At 43.2% G+C, this 19353-nt stretch overlaps 1 protein-coding gene across 1 annotated transcript in view; it reads left to right on the top strand.

Moving 5' to 3' along the window:
• Nucleotides 1-425: 425 nt before the first annotated feature.
• The window catches only part of LOC134044690 (bifunctional heparan sulfate N-deacetylase/N-sulfotransferase 4), a 51333-nt gene continuing 32405 nt past the window's right edge, over nucleotides 426-19353 (top strand). Inside the window, exon 1 of the mRNA XM_062494022.1 lies at nucleotides 426-1406. Coding sequence (XP_062350006.1) covers nucleotides 426-1406 — 981 coding nt within the window. The remainder of the gene's footprint in view (nucleotides 1407-19353) is intronic.

Consider the following 19353-nt stretch of genomic DNA (forward strand, 5'->3'; position numbering starts at 1 on the left):
TTATCTTAATGCACCAAGAAAACAAGTGACACTGAGTGCTCCTTGAACCACTCAGAAACTTCCCTCTTTGCTCAGATCACCGGTATCAATCACCCGCCTTATTAATGTGTGTTTTTAATTGCTTTATGGATTTTCTTTTACTTACTCTTCTTTTACTTCTTGTTGCAGATAATGCTAAAAGTCCTCTTCATTGATTATTGGTGGCTGCTGCATTCTGAGAAAACCTCTTTCAATTTATCTGTGTGGATCCTTTGACTTCCCACCCCAACAGCTTTACAACCTCCCCGAACGCTTTCTCGATGCACTGCAATGGTCACATGAACATCTTGGAAGGGGAACCTCCACAACTCCTCATTCCTATGGCACTTTAGGAAGAGCACCCGGAAAAGCAGCGAGTCCAGCAGGAGCTGGAAGCCCTGCGAAAGATGAATCTCATCGGGAAGCTGCGCAGAAGCTTCCGAACGCTGGTCATTCTCCTGGCCACCTTCTGCTTGGCAAGCATTGTCATCTCTGCCTATTTCCTCTACACTGGCTACAAGCAGGAAATGGCCCTTGTGGAGACCACTGGACAAGCAGAGTGTGAGGACCTCAAGCTCCTGCCCTACAGATCTGCGGAGCTGAGAACACCTAAGCCAATTGATCCCTCTAGGACTGATCCCACTGTGCTCCTGTTTGTGGAGAGCCAGTACTCCCAGCTGGGGCAAGACATCATAGCCATCCTCGAGTCCAGCAAGTTTCAGTACCACATGGTCATTGCACCAGCCAAGGGGGACATTCCCCCTCTCACAGACAACGGGAGAGGGAAGTACGCAATTGTTATATACGAGAATGTTTTAAAGTACGTGTCCATGGACTCGTGGAATAGAGAGCTTCTGGAAAAATACTGTGTGGAATACAGTGTTAGCATAATTGGTTTTCATAAAGCCAACGAGAACAGCTCCCCCAGTATCAGACTGAAAGGGCTGCCATTGCAGCTCTACAACAACGTGGCCCTCAGAGACTGCTCGGTGAACCCTCGGTCGCCCCTGCTGCGCATCACCAAAGCGCCCAGGGTGGAGAAGGGTCCCCTGCCCGGCGAGGACTGGACAGTGTTCCAGTTCAACCATTCCACCTACCAGCCCGTGCTCCTGGCTGAGCTGCAGCCTGCCAGGCCCACCCCCAGCACGCTGCCCAGGGCTGCCCTCTATGCAACCGTCATCCAGGACCTGGGGCTGCACGACGGCATCCAGAGAGTCCTCTTTGGGAACAACCTGACCTTCTGGCTCCACAAGCTCATCTTCATCGATGCCATCTCCTTCCTGTCGGGAAAGAAGCTCACGCTCTCCTTGGAGAGGTACATCCTGGTTGACATAGACGACATCTTCGTCGGGAAGGAGGGGACAAGGATGAACATCAATGATGTGAAGGTAAGGCAGGAACTGGGGGATACCATCCCAGACATATGTATGTGCTAGTGGGTGTTTAAAAAGAGACAAAGCTTGAAAGAGCTGAGAAGCTCCTTTTCCTGTTAAGGGCTCCAAGTGCACAAGTGCAGCCAGCAGATACATAAACCACAGCCTGAGATTAAAAGCCATTTTTCCCACATATGTACAGAGATGCACTTGTGGATGTGTGTATGTAGGGACATACACATGTATGTTGCACACACACACATATGTATAATATACCTTCTGGGGGCATTTTCTGTATTATTTCTCTCACTACCACTGTAATGTAGACAGAACAATACAGGACGGTTGCCTTGTTACACCTCACCATTGCTGAATTTAAAAAGATCAAAAAGACATAAGGACAAAAAGAGTCTGAAGAAGTTACAGCCCCATGTGACTTCTAAGAGTTAGAAGGATAATTTTCATTACCAGACTAGCAGGTAAGTATTTAAAGTTACCAGTGACAGGGTGGAAGCACAGCATGCACTTGAGTAAGTGACATAACCATCTGATAGAGTGAAAGGCCCACAGACTACTCACTGGGGGCTCTTCTGCACTTATTTTTCTGATCTGTAGTATCCAGGGACACCATTAAATTTGTTCAGAGTAATTTTAAAGATGTGTTCAACTTGGAAAGAATAGACAGATCTCAACAGCATGACAGTTATTTCTTGTCATTTTCCACATGTGGGAATCATAGTCAGAGATTAATTGAATCCCTAAGCATGCAATATCACATTCTCCAGCCTTTATTCTGGAGGGTTTTTCCTGTAAACACCCAATGCTTTCAAGAACAATAGCTAAGCCTTGTGTTTTTAAAAGCACATTTCTATTTAATCTAAACTTATTTCCATTTCTACAGTTTCTATATTCATTTCCCTCCTCATCCAGACCATTGAGGTATCCAAATACCCAGCAAGATCAGTAGTCTCACATAAAATAAAAAAAATTTTGTACATCAGAGCACTTGGGGTAATTCTGTTAGCCAAACCAAGCATACGAATGCTCATCAGGACTGATGCTGAGCACCAGGCACTTGGAGTGCCTGATGCCTTTGAGATCGGAGCACTGCGCACAAGCGCAGTGATCAAGGGCTCTCTCTCTGGAATATGTGGGGAAATGCTCTGAGAAAGGGCTCTTACACAAGAGGAAATGAACTCGAAAGGCAATTGTGAAACCAGTCTTTCAGCAGTAGCTTCCCATCTGCACCTCTTTGCCAGCATCCTTCTGACATGGTTTGCTCCACTAAGGAAGCCTGCTAGAATTCCACAGTGGTTCATGAGCCCCACTGCCAGCAGAGGAAGGTCCACGCAGAGACACTTGGAGATCCAGAGCAGAGGTCTCGCTGCAATCATCTCATTATGCAGGAAAAAACCCAAATCAGCCCCATTACTATCCAGCAGTCAACAACATGGCTAGGGAAAGCTTTCCAGCTGTGCTTAGCACAGCAGCCACGCTCCTTCCGTGCTCATTCCAGGAGACACGGCAGAAAACTCCACATCCAGGGGCTGCAGTAAGGGCTGGATGCTGTAGAAAGCATTCAGAACTATATTTACGTGCTGCACACATTTATCCATCTGAAAACCAACTAGTCCACACTGCTGAATAGCTAGACAATAACATCTGCTGGGATTCAGACCTTTTTAATTTCTTTTTTTTCAAGCAACACATGGTGAGGCTTCTTTCCTTCGTTATGTTTGAGCCAGGGAACAAAGGGAAGCTTGCTTTCTTCCCACATTTCTCCAGTGCCAAATTAGCAGCCCACTTTCCTCACTAAAACACCCAAAGTGCCACTCACAGGATAAATCCCCTCCTCACCTCACACAAGAAATCATCTCACACACACACACTAACCACAGGGAGAAATCTTCTGCAGGCACAGGCTCAGAACCTTCCCCTCAAGCTCTCTTCCGGGGACAATAAAAAGTTTATCTCCCCTTTTTAGGAGAATGTTTTACACATAAATCTGCCCTGCAACTTGAGCACCCATAGATACTCTGTCCTCAACATTATGGATTCCATTTTGAAACAGCTACCCGGCACAGATTTGCTCCTCAGGGTATTTCACAAACACTTGCTACACAAATCAGTCAGTTCCTACAGACTGGACATTCCCAGAATACATTAATCCACAGAACAGAGCCCTGTTAATGAACATAACACTGAAAGCGGAGTGCACTTGGGTTAGTTTACAGAAAAGGATAATTACAGCCAGTTAGAGAACAATCTCCCAAGTCACTGGGGGGGAGGAGGCAATTAAGAACAAGCAGACCTGCCTTCACCCAGTAAGGGTGAGCGCCACAGCAGCTTTGCTCGAGAGGCAAAAATAACAACTACTTAGGAGGTTGATATTTCAGTGATGGCAAAGCGTTGCTCTGCCTTTGGGAGGAGCGGCTGTGGCTGCTCGCAGAGGGGTCACTTGGCAGACATGTAGGGACTCCCTGCTAGGCTCTCCAAAGGTGCCATGCCCTCCCAAATCCCTCGGGAGTGCTTCAGTACACAGCGAGCCCTCTGCTAAGGATATTGGCATGTAACAGCAATGAAACAAGTCAACCTGTGCCTGTGTAATTACCTCCTGCAACCCTAATGTTTTTATTCCCTCACAAAGCCATTTCTCAATTAGGGGTCTCAGGAAGATATACACTTTTATAAAGGATGGCATCAGCTACAGAAACAGAGCTTAGAGAACAGGGTTATTATGGGCTCTGTTTACCACAGAAGACCTCCTAGTCCCTGGTGCTGAAGAAGTTGTGCCAGGTCATGTCTGGCTAAGTAATTAACAGGAACTCCACAGACACACAGAAAGCTGTTTTTCCAAGCTTTGTGGAGTTCTGTCTCGAGCCTAGCAAGCCTTTGCAAGTGAATTTCTCCCTTTTCCTGCCTGCCAACGTACTATCTCAGTGCTTTATTTTAGAAAGCAAAAGAATTCACCAGTTAATTCACAGAAACAGTGAATTTGTGCACTTGTAAATGATGCTGGTTCCCAGCCACACAAGTCCAGTACCACCGGCATCAGTGATTAGGTAAAGAAAACGTTGGAAATGCCTTTTTATGCTGTTGTCTGGGAGAGCCACACAGAAAAAATACAAAGCTTTCACCTTTAAAGTTTCCTTTTAACTGAGCACAAAGAGGGCTGCATTACCCAAACTTTCTGAAGTATTTCTATTTTTTCTGTTGCCATTCTGTGAGCTAGTACAATATTTACTCACCCAGGAAGAGCTCAACACAACCACCAGGGCTTTTCCAACACCTTTCACAAATACACGTCCTGTTATTAACTCAAAAGCCCTGCGAGAGCACAGTGCAAGCTGAGGCATTTACTCTTTAATAAATAAAACAAATAAAAAACCCCTCCAAACGAAGCAAAAAGCTTTAGCCTTGCACTTTCTAGCCTCCTCTTAGCTCTACAGTGTAGACTGCAACACACCTTCTTCTGGGTGGATTCAGGAACCACCCGTTCCCCTCTCTTCTCCCACTCTCCCAGCCGGAGCTGCTAAGGTTATCCAGGAGCAATTGCTTGTCCCAGCACCACCATATCCCACAGCCCCTTTCTCCAAAACCTCCATTTCCCCTTTCTGTAACCCCTCCAATTGTCACTACAGGCATGGGAGCATCCTTGGACTTTCTGAGCTACAGTAAAAGGATGGAGCCATGCTTGGCCGCATCCTTTGTGTCAGTGTCAGTGCTAGCTGCAGGCCTTCCTTCTCCTAGCAGCCTGTCTGCCTTCTCTTGCTGCCTTCCCCTCTGAGCTCCACTCCACTTCCTTCCCTGGAAATTAGAATCAAGTTAGCCTGACACGTCCTCACTGCCACAGTCTGCACTTGGTCTTTGACCTTCACCATCATTAAAATGCCTGGAACACTTAAAGCCCGTGATTTCTGGCTCATTTTAGTGTTTTAAAGACAACAATTCATGTTGGAGTTGCATCCTTCCTGACAATTCCAAAGTAAGAAGTACTGGCACAGCAGGGAGGTGAGCTCAACCCCTCCATCTCTCCAGCATATGATTACCCCTGATTTTTGTGCAAGGACAACCGCTCTCAGGTGGAACTACTGGAAATGCCTGGGCCACATCACCAGGCATTGCAGAATGGTCAGTCCTGAGATAAATCACCCTGATACCCTTTTAATAACAGTAAGCCCCTGTCAGTAAAGTAAGCACACCCACGGCCAGCCCAGGGAGAAGCTGAGCCCAGGAGATGTGTGAGCACAGGAACCCAGAGCAGACAGCCAAGCATTAGCCACTGCAGGCTCGGTGCCACTTCTGGCACCTTCTCCAGCACTTGAGAGCGACAGTGAAGAACACAATCAAGTGGAGTTCTGGAGCTCCCACTTTTGGACAGCCTTAAAGTCTTTAAAAGTGAATTTGGAAAGCAGCTGAGAGGCATTACGTGAAAACTTTAATAATCTTCTTTAAAAAATGGGAGTCCCTGCTCCATTGTGCTTCATCAGAGATGACAGTTCCTTCAATATTTTCCTTGTTCAGGTCTCTTCAATCACCCATTTCTTTCTGTAATTATTTAAGTGTTGAGGCACTACTCAACTGCCTTGTCAAGACACATCAGACAAAATGTTTCATACTTCTTTTGTTTCAATGGGGTCTTTTCTTTCATTCAGAATTTCAGTACCTGTGTAGTTAAAAACCGCAATTCCCACCAGCAGAACCTGTATTCTTCTCCTGATGGATTGACTGTCTATCCAAGTACCCTGCCTGAATGATAATAGATTTGGGGCTCTCCCATATGCCAGGTTCCCACTCAAGATTAAGTGGTCTTGACAGTGTTTTATACAGTCTTGCATTCTATGGGCTCAAATTTTCTACCTCTTGAATTTATTAAACAACTTTGTCCCTAGCAAGATTTTCCTGAATGTTTGAAAACTCACTTGGTATTCTTCTGTCCCAGAGAACACTCTGGTTTTCGGTCTGCAGGGTTACGTAACTCCAAGGAGTACAAACAATATACCAAATTGAACAAGCACCACAGATTTCTCAGATGTTTGGGGTTTATCCACAAGGGAAAAAATGTAATATTCCACAAAACAACAGATAAACTAGGGAAAAAAGAAGAGAGAGAGAGAAAGAGGGAAAAATCATCCTTCATTCTGGTTGCAAGAACTTGAGAACTTAATTTTTTAAAAATTTCATGTTCTAAAAAAATGTCACAATATATTTTAAAACATAGAAATGGCAGGTTTTCCAGGTCCCATTCAGAGATTTCTAGTGCTCACATCCTGTGCCAAGCACCACTGACTTGTGACACATTCCTCTTCTACACTTGCACTGATTTCCTGGATTTGTTCTTATTTCTTGAATCCTTTGTCCAAAACAATTCTGAAGTCATAGGTTGTATCAAACTGGAGTATATTTCCAGGATGCACGTGGCACTCTTTAATTTAGCCCCACTTAGGGAATCCATAGGAGCCAAAAAATACATCTGCTTTACATCAACCCCTCAAGAGACCTGCATTAACCTGAGCTTGAGAACAAGGCATATTAGTTAAAAAGGAGCACTAACAGTTGCTTCCTGCACAGAAAACAACACTCTGAAATGATGGAATAGCCTTGTGGAAGGGCCAGGCAGTGCGCACTGCGAGAGCAGTCATAATTATTGCCTTAAAAGCACTTGAGGCAGCAATAAACACATTACTAGGAACCCATCTATAATGCAGCTCCTTCAGGAGCAGCGTTACTTAAGTGACTTTAAATATGCCTTTGTCATCCAAATGGGAGCAGGAGGAACACTTAGAACAAAAGCTCCATTCAGCACTGTTGGCATTATTCAAATTATGTGCAAGTGGCAGCGCTCAGGAGAAGGGTGGGTACAGGGAGGGATGGACAAACAGGTGAGGAACAGAGAAAATCTCCAAGAGAAAAGGAGAATTAGTAAAGTAAATTATTTAGCAATAATGAACTAGGCATTTTCTGTCCACATCTGTGTCACAATGCAGTACAAAACCAAATATTTGAGTATGTCTGGCTTCAGATCCTTAGACACATCCATCTATCCGTCCACCCCTCTAGCTTTATATACATATCCTCACAGAAATTAAAACTTGCAGTCTTTGCCTTTTCTAGGAATATGGCCAAAGATCCCTTCAATTACTGCTTTTACTTACAATGTTCTACACTTTCACCCAGGCAAAAGAAAAAAAGCCTAGTACCAAAGAGTTTTTTCACCTCATGGGAAATTCTAATATAAGATTATTTAGCATTTAACTTTGTCATTTTGTGTCAACACAATTTCTAATGTTAATTACATTAACTTACAACTTAAATAGTCACACCTATTTTACAGATAATACCTTATAGAAGTTAAGAATTTCTCTCCAGAAATGTCAGGGAGACAACAAAACTCTTTTCCTTTAATTCCATTAAGAATTAAATTTTCAAAATTTACAAGAAAATTAAAGGATAAGCTTCCTGCAAACCAATGCTTTAGTTAAAACACTCTGGGTCTTTCTGGGCAGCATTTTCATTCATCAGGATTTGATTTAGTGCGACACATGGCCTGCACTGGAGCGTTCTGATCTCAAACATTTCTGATCTCAAATGCAGCATTTATCACTGACGAGGGGAGCACACAGTAACAAGTTCTGGATGTGCAGTTGAGGCTGGCACAGAAGGCACTGAGGCAGCCTGGTGTCCTTCCAGCCTGACAGCTTATGAGAAAATCAACTTCCTCCTTTCAGAGTCAAGTTGGCCTTCTTTAGGAAATAAAGCCATGGATTTAGTAATTTCTTGCCCCTGCAGAAGCACGGATTATAAACGTCCTTTACCAAGCCATGAAAATTTCTCTAAGTACCTGTAGGCCCTACTCTTTTCTGTGTTTTCATTCTTTGTGCTAGTTACAAGCACTCCCTTAGTCTGCTGTTCACATTTTTCATCCAGACAGCACCCAAACACAAGTGGGATCTGTGGTGTGGTACACAGCTTCTCTAGCACATGAGATCCCTGCTATTTTGAATACTTCTGATTGGAAAATGCTGAATCCCTTAGCACAGAGTTTCATTTCTTAATTGATGTAGTCATTTAATTGGCATTTTAGCATTTAGTTTCAAAAAACCACAAACTAAATCTATTAAAACTGATACCATCTTCCTAATACTTTCTGACCTAGGTATGGAAAAAAATTCCAAGAGTTAGAGGTTTGGATTTTTATTTTCCTTCCATCCTACTTGTTTAGCCATTTATCCTTATACTAAATGGGTGGAAAACACCTCCAAAATGGCAAAGTGACAAGGCAGAGGGAAATGAAGTTGATATTCCTGTTATTTGATCAACCTGGATTGCTCCAATGAAACAGCTTCCTGTGGCAAAATATTGATTTATGCAATGCAGAACCTATCACTGGAATACGATTCAAACAAAATTATGTTCTGCCAGCTCATCTGCTCTGGCAGACTAAAGGAAAAGGGTGCAGCTTGTCGAATATTAAAAAAAAAATAAAAAATCCAAAGATGATAATTAAATGTAGCTTTGGAATTGCTGATCTTCCAGAAATTTAAAAATTGGAAGTAATTCACACTTTGCTGAGAGACTTCTTTAATACAAGAATTTCCCAGGAAATGGATATTTCAGGTTTTTACTGCCTCTTCATTTTACAGAAAAGCCAGAATTATTAAAGTAGCTTTTACATTACCTATTAAATCTAAAATACCAACAGTGAAGCAATTCCTGAAAGTTGTCTCAATATTCCACTTGAACTGCCTAGATTCAATCAGACTGAATTAAAGCCATGGGCTTCAGGACGTGTGTGTTTTTCACCCCAAAATATCAGCCCTTCAAGTACAAAATGGTATAAAAATTGATGGAATTCACTTTTTTGACAGGAGACTGCATTTGCCTGCCTTGCCCAAGCCCTATGAAATATTGGCTCTTAAAGCTGTCAGTGATGCTTGATAGCCACAAGTGTTTTTTTGTTGGAGACCCAATTGTTTTAAGAGGGCAAATCCCATGGGCAGCAGGTTGTAGCTGGGGAAAAGCAGCCTGGTGAAGAGCAGGACAAGGGAGAGAGGCTCAGGGGATGAGGACCAAAGTGCTTTGTCCATTTTGCAGTAATATTTAATCCCTGTGGGCTACAAGACTTAAGACCTCCTTTGTGAGAATATTTACTGTAGCATTTTCAACAAATTAGCACAAATGTTTGGAAATTAATGGAATATACATGCACAAATAAGCATTCATCTATATGAATTTATAATTAATAAAGATTAAATACTCTATAATTATATTCATTTAGGATTTCCAGGCACAAGTGTGAACTGCTGAGGCTACACTCTGCATGGTTAATAGCAACAATAATAACAACTTTTAAAATAAAATAGGTTCAGCTGCAGAACGTGAATTCTTTAATATAAAAAAGCTCTGCATGCGTCTTCCTAGTAACATATCCCAAGATTTATGTGCATCATGAACAAATATGTCTGTGGTATTATAAAGTGTAATTCCACTGTATTTGTTATTAGGAAAGTGAATTTAGTTTCCCTTATGCTTTCACTGTTATTTCTGCTCCAACTGGGAACAGGCTGCCAGTACATTATCAGGAAACAAAGCTACCCATCCCTGCTCTAAATATTCCAAGGTGAACGTTAAAGATCAGAGGGAATTTTGGGCAGGAAACTTGTGCCTGGAAAGATCCTGCTGTAGGATTGTTAAAACCAGCCTTCTAAAAGGCTTCTGCTCTTAACCTGCTCAAACCCATCTGATATTCCACATCCAGAAATATTCTGGACTATTAATTGCACTGGTGGGATAACAGTGGGATAACGCGTGGGGTGTGCTGAACTCCAGCAGAGGAGAAAAAAGGGAGCAAAGAAGGAGGAATGCACAGCCCAAAGAAGAGCTTGAGGAATAAGGAAGGTTTTCCACAATGAGAAAATAGCACCCAGATTTTAGCCCTTTCTTATCTTATAGCTGCAAATGATTTCCAGGATTTGGATGAACACCTTATCAAACAGTCCTGTTTGGCTAGCAGAGCATCACCCAAGCAGAGCCTGTCGCAGCAGTTCAGGATTTGGGATTTTTAAACACCTATTCCCATAGAAAATAAAGTGATGGCATCACCCTTCAGCTGTGAGAGTAACAGAATCTCTCACTTCAGAAATGAGTGGAAATTTAGTGTAACAGCTATAATTAAAAGCTTGATAGTTTGCTGAACATATTTTTCCTGGCTTAATGATCCTGTGTTACATGAATTCATACTTTGCACTTGCAAGTAGCTACAGTTTTCAATGGGAATATTTAGAGAAAAAAGGAATGCCTTTAATGATTAAGATCAGAAGCAACTAGACTTAGAAATTAACTGCCTCAGTAATGCCACTTTCTGTCTGCCACCAAAACACATCTTTCTGGGCTCCTTTTGTTTCTCAAGACAATGCTATGCAAATATTCCATGTGCTGGTGAGCCCAGCTCTCTTCCCTGCTCCCAAGTGCTAGAGACCTGCTCACCACAAGGGCTCACGAGAACCAGTGTTCTAGGTGTGAGAAGAGAGGAAAGCCAAGAGTTTCAACTGTTATGAGACTTCGGAAAGGATCACAAACACTGATTTTTCACTGGATTATTACTGTCATCAGCCACACTCACTCGTGGAAGGCATACTGCTCCTAGAGGGTGTGCTCAGGGAGCTGGGGAACAGCTGGCTTGCTGTGGGCACTTACACAGGGCTGAGCTGGAAAAGCCACGGAGCAGGGCTTCCTGTTATCTGAAGTTTCCTTCCTAGGAAGTTACTGAAAGGACCGAAGGATTTCATCACTTTTCCACAATTACACTGGAGCACTTGAAATCCTCAAGGGTGCAGCTTGGAGTTTTTGCCAGTCTCTATTCCAGAGTGATCTGAGGAAGAGCAGGGCTTCAGTTTTGCCCTGAGTGTAATTCCCCTGCTTTTGGGAAAGGCGTGGTGATACTTTTGAACCTGAAACATTTCCTTTGACTGTTAAAAGACATCTGCCCTCAATTTCACCTGAAATTACCTAGTTTTATAGAAAAAGTAACCTACTGGAACTTCTGAAATTGCTGATTTCCTATGTGCCAGCCTCAGTTAGTGATCTGGATTGATTTTATTGGACAACATAGTGGCCTTTCATGTTTCTATTCAAGACAATTGAGGAGAAATGGAAGATGGACATTGTCATTTCACTTTGCATCTTCCAGGCTCCTCCTCTGGACAGTTCACTATGCTGTCTTCATGCTGGGAAGGATAATAAAGCAGTGCTAAGCAGGAGCATTTTCCAGGATGGAGGGATTTTAAACCTGTCCTGGAGAACAAGAAAGGTTTTATAGCTCCCTCTGCTCTGAACCTGAAGGAGCAGGGGGTGGCAGAAGCATTCTGATGTCTGGTGATAGAGATGTGGTAGAAAGCAAGAATATTTGCCTTGAAATTCCCTCCTCATTCCACAGAAACATCCAATTCTAGTTATCAAAACACTGAAGCAAGCTCCCTGGATAATGGAGGAGAGCATCACAAAAGAAGGAAGAAGGGTCAGAGAAGTTAAGCTCTGTCAGACAAGTGTCAAACATCTCAAAAATATTAAAAAGCAACACTTAATCCTAAGTGTTTATTAAAGCACACCCTTATCCATCAAGATTTTGCAAACAGAAGGTTTCACAATAACCTAGGAAAACAGTTCTCCAGACTTCCATGGGTTCTGATTTTTTACGGAGAGGGCGAGCAATGGGCAGACCGGCATAGGAAAAAAAACCCCAACATATGGAGGCACTCTCCTAAAGCCACAAGACAGATCCATCATTGTGCCAACACTCCCATTCTGAGCCCTGAAGGCCAGACCTCACTTCAGGATATATCACCTGCTCCAATCTCTCCTTTATGATTGAATGTGTGCTGAAAAAAATCCCTTAATTCTCCACCACAAAGCATATACATCAGTTAGTTTTTAAGCAGTAAATTTAAAGCAGGAATTTGAGATTGCTGGTAGGTGCTCAGAATTTTGAGATAAATGTACATGATGAGAACTTGAAGGAAGTTTTATTTTTGTGACAAGTTATCCAAGTGAGTGATTTCCAAGGGCAGTAAAGGAACAGAAAACCATTCTGATTAAACCTTAGTAGATCCAAGTCCATAAATAAAGAAGACAAATAAGGTAGCCTCCATTAGTGTAGCCTTTCAATAATTTATAGCAACTGAGTACCCACCTGTAACAGATTGTAGAGCTTTTTCGTAATTCCTTTTTTTTTTTTTTTTTTTTTGCTTAAGGAAACAAGCCTGAAGCACCAAGACACAAGAAAAAACATACAACTCAACCAACATGGAATTGTTGGTGTTATTTGTCTTTTACCCTATATTTGTATTGTGCCAAAGAGAGGGAGACTTTGATCCTTTTCTTGGGGTGGCCTAAACACGACCTGAGCTAACTAATGACCAGTCTGGGTTTTGCGTGGGAGACAGGCAGCACAGTGACTGACACCAGCACAGTTTCCTGCAACAGCACCACGATGGCCCAACATGCATTTTTAATTACCAAACTATTTCAGACCTTGATGTGGTCCCTGTAAAGCCTTGAGATGGTTCAGTATGTATTTTAGGGTTTTTTTGTGATTGATCAGAGCCGACATGAGGCTTCTCTCCCTGCCTTTTGGGCTTCTTTCTTGGTAGCTCTACAGTGGAATTAGGGACAGATAACCCCTGCCTGCCTCATGCAGATGTGCACATGGGGAAATAGAGAATCTCTTCTTTATTTCACAGGGCTGTTGTGCTGGCCAGGCTGCAGCTGTAGGGACCAGAGCCAGTGAAATTAGAACAAGCATTCTTGATCTTGTTGTTTGAGAAACTGGACCAATAATCCTTGATCTCCCACTGGCAGATTGCCTTTCCCTGATTCCCCTGCCTGAAGAACCTTTCTTCAAGAGTTTTCTTTTGCTGAAAAAAGCTTAAGCCTCTGAAAAGTCAGAAGTGATAAGAAATAATCTCTAAGGCCCTTCGCTGCTCGGCTCAAAGCGCCACCAGCTCCCGTCCCTGCTGCATGAACCTGCAGGGCAGGATCCTGCTCAGCCCCAGGGAATGTGTGCCAGCAGGCTCCCCACAGCCCAGGCAATTGCCACCTGTTCTCAGCTCGGGCTTTCCCCCTTCCAGGGCTTGTCAGCAGATTTGGTTAGTATTCCTAGAAAATCCTTCAGAATCAGGAGTGATGGATACTGGGGACCCTCAGTGCTTTCCCAGCTCGGCTGTAAATGTTCCCAGCGGGTAAGGCCACCACAGAGCAGCAATCACCGCTGGCAGGAAACGCTGCAGCGTTCCCTGCTCCTGCAGCTCCTGCTGCAGCTCCTGGGGATGCTCGCAGCCAGGCCTCGTGCCTCTCATCTTGCCCAGAATGGGGAGCAATTGCCTCAACTCCTCCGTGGTAAAAATAAACCCTGCTTTTTATTCATGTTCTTTATTTTCAATTCCTATTTTTTGCCCTGTTAGACTGTCCCCTTGCTCTCCATTTGAGCTTTTTGCTGCTAGATGCTCTCCAACAAGGCCAGGAATTCCTTTTTCCAAGAAAAGAGACTGGATAATTGCCATGGATATTTTTATGTATCTGTAAAGCCACGCTTGTTGGTCAAGATGCTCTCACTGCTGGGGTATCTGTGTCACACTCAGCATCCTCTCTTCTAATATTAAATCAAAAGCCACCTCCTGAGTTCTCCGGGATGTTATTCACCACGAAGTCATCAGTGAGCAGTAAATTTTGTGCAGTATTACCCCATCCATCTCTTTCAGCTCAAACTGGCTGAACCTCTACTGGGACAGATGCACTCCTCTGGATCCAATTAAATGCAGGTAAAACTCCTGAGTATTTTCTGACTTCAGGACACAGTTACAAAACAGCAGCAGAAATAGATCTGATAAACTGGATATTCCATTCAAGAAGGAAAAATAATTATTTTCTGTTTGCCGTAGACATACTGCACAAATACGTGTAAATTACGACCTTTTTCTTGCTTCAAAGAAACCCACCGATCCTGTCAGACCTCACACAAAGGCAGCCAACTCTAGGGAAGTGCTGAACAGACTCAAGTAATAGGTGTACACTAAAAAACAGATCTGCAGCCAGAGCTGGCGGGGCTCAGCCCCAGCTGAGAGCTCCCTATGAATTATTTATATGGCACTGTGGGTTAGCACGGCGCTTCTGAAATAAAAGCATGAGGAAATGCAGTCCCACCCCTCGGGAGGGCAGGGCCAAAGCCCGGCTCATCTCGCTGGCTGCGCCCAGTGCCCTGCAGCCAGCGGTGGGGGTGGCACCATTTGTAGGAAGGACTGGGTGAAAAGTGTCTCCAGGCCCGTCAGGTTTGGCAGTTGCCCTCCGATCCAGGCCCTGCTATTTCAGTCAGGTTTGGCACAGGGTACAAGGCCAGTCTTTTCAAAAACCCATTAAAGGTTTTGCTAACTCCACCCCCTACAGTGCTTTCAAACTCCAGCCAGTAAGTGAATAATGTAGATTCTTTCTAATTCCTACACTCTGGTATGATCTTCTGTAAGCATGGCAAGTGGGCTGAAATCCTCACCAAACAGAAATTATCAACTCAGCTTCAGCTGGCTTATAAATTCCTCACCAAGTTGAGTTTTAACAAGTGCAGATACAGCAGAGTTGATTGTCCCCCTTACGACAGAAATTCATGCTCCAATCTGAAAGCTGAAAATAAGCAACTTGGAATCCCAGTCTTGCAGTGACCCCATCAGTAATGTCAAGCTAGACATCACTTCTTTACTGACAGCTTTCCTGTCAGAAAATAGCAGTGGCTAGTTATTTCACACCCTCCTTCCAGCCATTACTATGATTTTAACTGCTTTGGGGTATTCCTATCAACTCCATTTCCACCGGCTTTGAAAATCACCAAGACCACAGCAGGCTTAGTCAGATTTTTTTTTTTATCCTAGCATAGATTTCAGGGAGGGAGCAAGAGCAGGAAAAGTCAATCAAAAAATCATATCCTGACAGCAGCTGCTTGCAGTGGAAAGAAACATTGCTCAAAGTACTCTTTGCTTTCTCTTTTTCCTCCCAAAAATTTCAGTTGGAAATTTAGAGTAAAATTATTACTTTGTAGTCCTCCAACTTTCCACAGACCACCAGCAAACAGCTGCACAAAATAGTTTGGGAATGAACCTCAGAGCTATGTAGCTGCACAAGCATAAGGGACAGATGTTAGGGACAAAAATGAACAAATGCATTAGAAGACTTCCTGGTATTAATAATAAGTACGCGCCATAGAATCCTGAGAAAACTGTCTGGAAGTGAAAAACAATTTTGGTTGGAAGGAATTTCTCGAGGTGATCCAATCTAAGCCCCAGCACAAAGCAGAGGTAATGTCCAAGTTATATATGTGCAAATATTTGCACGTATTTTCTATCTACGGTATATATAAATAAAAGGTATTGTGTATATGGTGAGCATACCAATATTTTATACACATACACACGTAAAAGCACAAACCTGCAGCAGTGGAATCACTATCCAGCACTAGCATCTGCTCTCAAATGAATAACGACTTTGAGTAATGGCAGGTGAGCCCATTTTCGACAAGATTCTCAGTCATATCCCTCAGAAGGTGATGGGACAGTGTAACCTTGGCCAGGCACCCCTGGGATGCCGGGCACTGGCATATCGTCCCGTGCCAGAAGCACTTCCTCAAATGAGTCTGTGCAAGTAAAATAACTCAAGATGACAGCAAATGGCAGATACGCTGCAAAGCAGGAATACCTAACTTCCCTCCTTCCCTTCATCTCCTTCCAGACTGAGTGAAGAACTTTCTCACCGGCCCCACACGTTGTGTCCTCACCAACAGGCTCTGTAATAACTTGGGATGGTGTTTGCCCAGGCAGCTCTCCCTGGTGGAATGCCCCAGAGCTCACGGGCACCCTGAGCACCACGACCACACAGATCCTGCCACGGACACAGGGACCTCCCAGCTGTGGGGGTCTAATTTCTGCTTCCCAAAATGCACATTCACTGCACCGCCTCTGGAAGGTCACATGTATGAGCAGGAGCCCTAATGAAATGCCAGGTTTTTCTGCTCCACACTGGGGAAGGGTTAAGTCCTACAAATCTCGCGTCCTCCCTGCGCTTTTCCCGACTCACTGTTTCTGGCAATGTCCCTGAGATACCTCTGACTGTCAGGAACTGAATTCTGTTTTGCAGAAATAACATTTAGAGGTGTCACAAAGATATTCTGACAGCTACAATTTTCAAGCTAAACAATGTTCAGAGATTCTTAGGATTTTCCTCCAAAACTAGATGTTTTTACCAGCTGATCTCAGAGATATGGGTCCTTTCTTTCCTGAGAACCCTTCTTGTCTCTAATGCTATTGCCTGCCATGGGAACAGTACAAAAGGCACATGGAGCAATACTGGTTAGTAGAATACTGGGAAAAGGACAGGGAGCTGGTGCATCAATTCCCATCATTAATCACTTTTTGGTTTAATTGAGGTGCCAGGGATCTCCAGTCCCTGTCTGCGCACTTGGAGACACACACACAAACCCACAGCTGCATTAACATCTGCCTCCCTACAAACAGCCCCAATATTTGCCTCACTTTCCCCAGTAAGAAATATAAGATTGCACTATCCTCCTCCTCGCCCCAAACACCACTGCACATGCAAGCAAGGGCTCATGCTTTAGCAGCTCTGTTGATCCGCACAGACCTTTGGGTGAGCAGGAAAGCCTCTTTAATTACATTGGCTGACTTTCAGGTTCTGTTTTGCCTCAACAACGTCTTCAGAAATCCAGTACCGCGTTTTAGTGTTGTTATCACTTAGATTTGGAGTTTTGCGCCCCAGAGAGGCACCTTCTACCTCAGCCTGGCCAGCTCATGCTTGGCATCAAAATCAAGAAAAGTCATTCATTTGCCTTCTCTAAGGATTTGATAACCTCTACACTCCCCTCAGCCAGAGGTGTTTTGACCTTTAATTAAAAGGAAAATTTGTTGTCTTCCACTCAGAAGGCAGCAAATAATGAACTCATTAAAATGAGGTTACTGTTCAGGCCTTAGAGCAATAAGAGGCAAAGCCTCATTAGCAGCTAACAATTCAGAACATAGCACATAAATCAACCTAATATGGCAGAGCAAAATGCCTTGGTGCATTAAATTTGAGCAGAATCAAATGTTTACAGTCAGTGATGTCTGGGGCATGAAGTTTTAATGTACTTAATGAAGGAAAGCAAATTACTTCCTATTAGGCATGAAATGTTCCCGCAGAAATTGCCCCAAAAAGTTTATTATGCAAATGAAGGATAGAGTTATAATTAACAAGGACATAGCAGGAAAATATCAACTTCTTCCTAATAGATGCACCAATTATGAAGAATAAAGACACGGCAACTTCAAATCTACAAAAGGTAATTATATGGATTAATGTAAAAGGTTGCTGAATGCAGTATAATGAAGAAACTGTATCTGGTGGGTGTCAGAGAAAAGCTTCTCTGACAAAGCAAAGAATCAATTAATAAAGTTAAATCCGTGAGTTTTGAGAGATTCCAGGCAATTAAGGATTTGTATTTGAAAGAACAGCTTAGATTACTTAAAAAAAAAAAAAAAGTCTTTGCTTAGTCTGGCACAGAGACGTGCCTGTTTGTCCATGCACAGTGTGCTCCATGGCTCTTCCCTTGGAAAGTGATCATTATTAAGCACGATCTATATAACTAGAAAATAATATTTATTAACAGAATAACCACTAAAAATAATCACCTGTGGATTCAACAGGGAATGCTGGTTGTATTTCCACAGGCACACAGTGGTGACTGGGATGGGATGGGAACCACTGAGCCCCAGGGAAGGGGGGGATACCTGTGGAGCCAGAGACAGCAGGCAGGAGCAGGCAGAGTGGGAATAGCTGTGTGGCACCTGGCCTTGGAAAGGGAGCAGCTTCCCAGCTGTTCCAATCCAATAGCCCTTCTCCATCCTGCTGAGCCTTCAGAATCAAATCAAATAAATAGCTTCTGCCTCACATGGAGCCTACGCAAATCCCAGGAGGGTTTCTGCCACTGGGTGCCAGGGATGTGCAGCCTCTCCATCCTTTCATTAAAGATAGGCAAGTCAGACCCTAATCACCTAAAAAGTTTTTCCATATTAAGGGTGTGGAAGATATTACAGCCCTTCCCCCAAACACACAAGCAGTGACAAAATAAGTTTGGACTTGCTTAGCTCACAAGACCTTCTTGGCAGTAAGAGGAGGGGAGGTCATGACAACAAAATTTAGCTGCATATTATGTAAATTAATATGCATATATGGAAATCAAAATGCAAAGAAAAAAGTTCCTGAGGACCGAGCCAAATCCAGTTTGAGTGACAGATTTGCCCTTTAGACAGAGGAAGATGCTTGACACACTGCAGGTTGCAGGATTTATATCTTAATCCTCACTCTGTGTTTTTAATGAGACCTCCCTGGGCTGGAAGGCTCCTGCCTGTCCCTGTCATCTTGCTGAGATGTGAGGGGAGCAGGAGAGAGGAGCCCAGGTGATGAAATTATGTTTGTTCCATGCCCCTGCTTGTGCTATATGTTAAGTGATGATAATTTCTCAAGATGCTCTCCCCTCAAAGGAAAATTAAATTGATTTTGCTCAGCCCATCAGTCTTTCTCAACATATCCAAAATGCTCTAGATAGCTTGGAAAATTACGTTCTAAAATATAATGACTCAGATTCTATGCTTCTGACTTTAATGGTGTCAATTTAGTGCCAGTTTTTACCAGCTAGGGATTTTCCTCAATGTCTCAGCTAACAGTGGTGTTCATCTCTGAGGTTTTACATTTTAGTGAGCATTTACTTGTTATATATTATGTAAATATAGTCCCACATGAGAAATTGTCACAGGACTGAAATCATCAACTTACTAAATGTCTGGCAAGATGGGCTGGAAACCATACAGCTACCTTAATATTTAATGCTAAAGCACAAGATTTACTGTCATAAGATTACTTTATTTCCTTTAGC

Source organism: Cinclus cinclus, chromosome 5 (genome assembly GCF_963662255.1).
Source record: "Cinclus cinclus chromosome 5, bCinCin1.1, whole genome shotgun sequence".
NCBI lineage: Eukaryota > Metazoa > Chordata > Aves > Passeriformes > Cinclidae > Cinclus > Cinclus cinclus.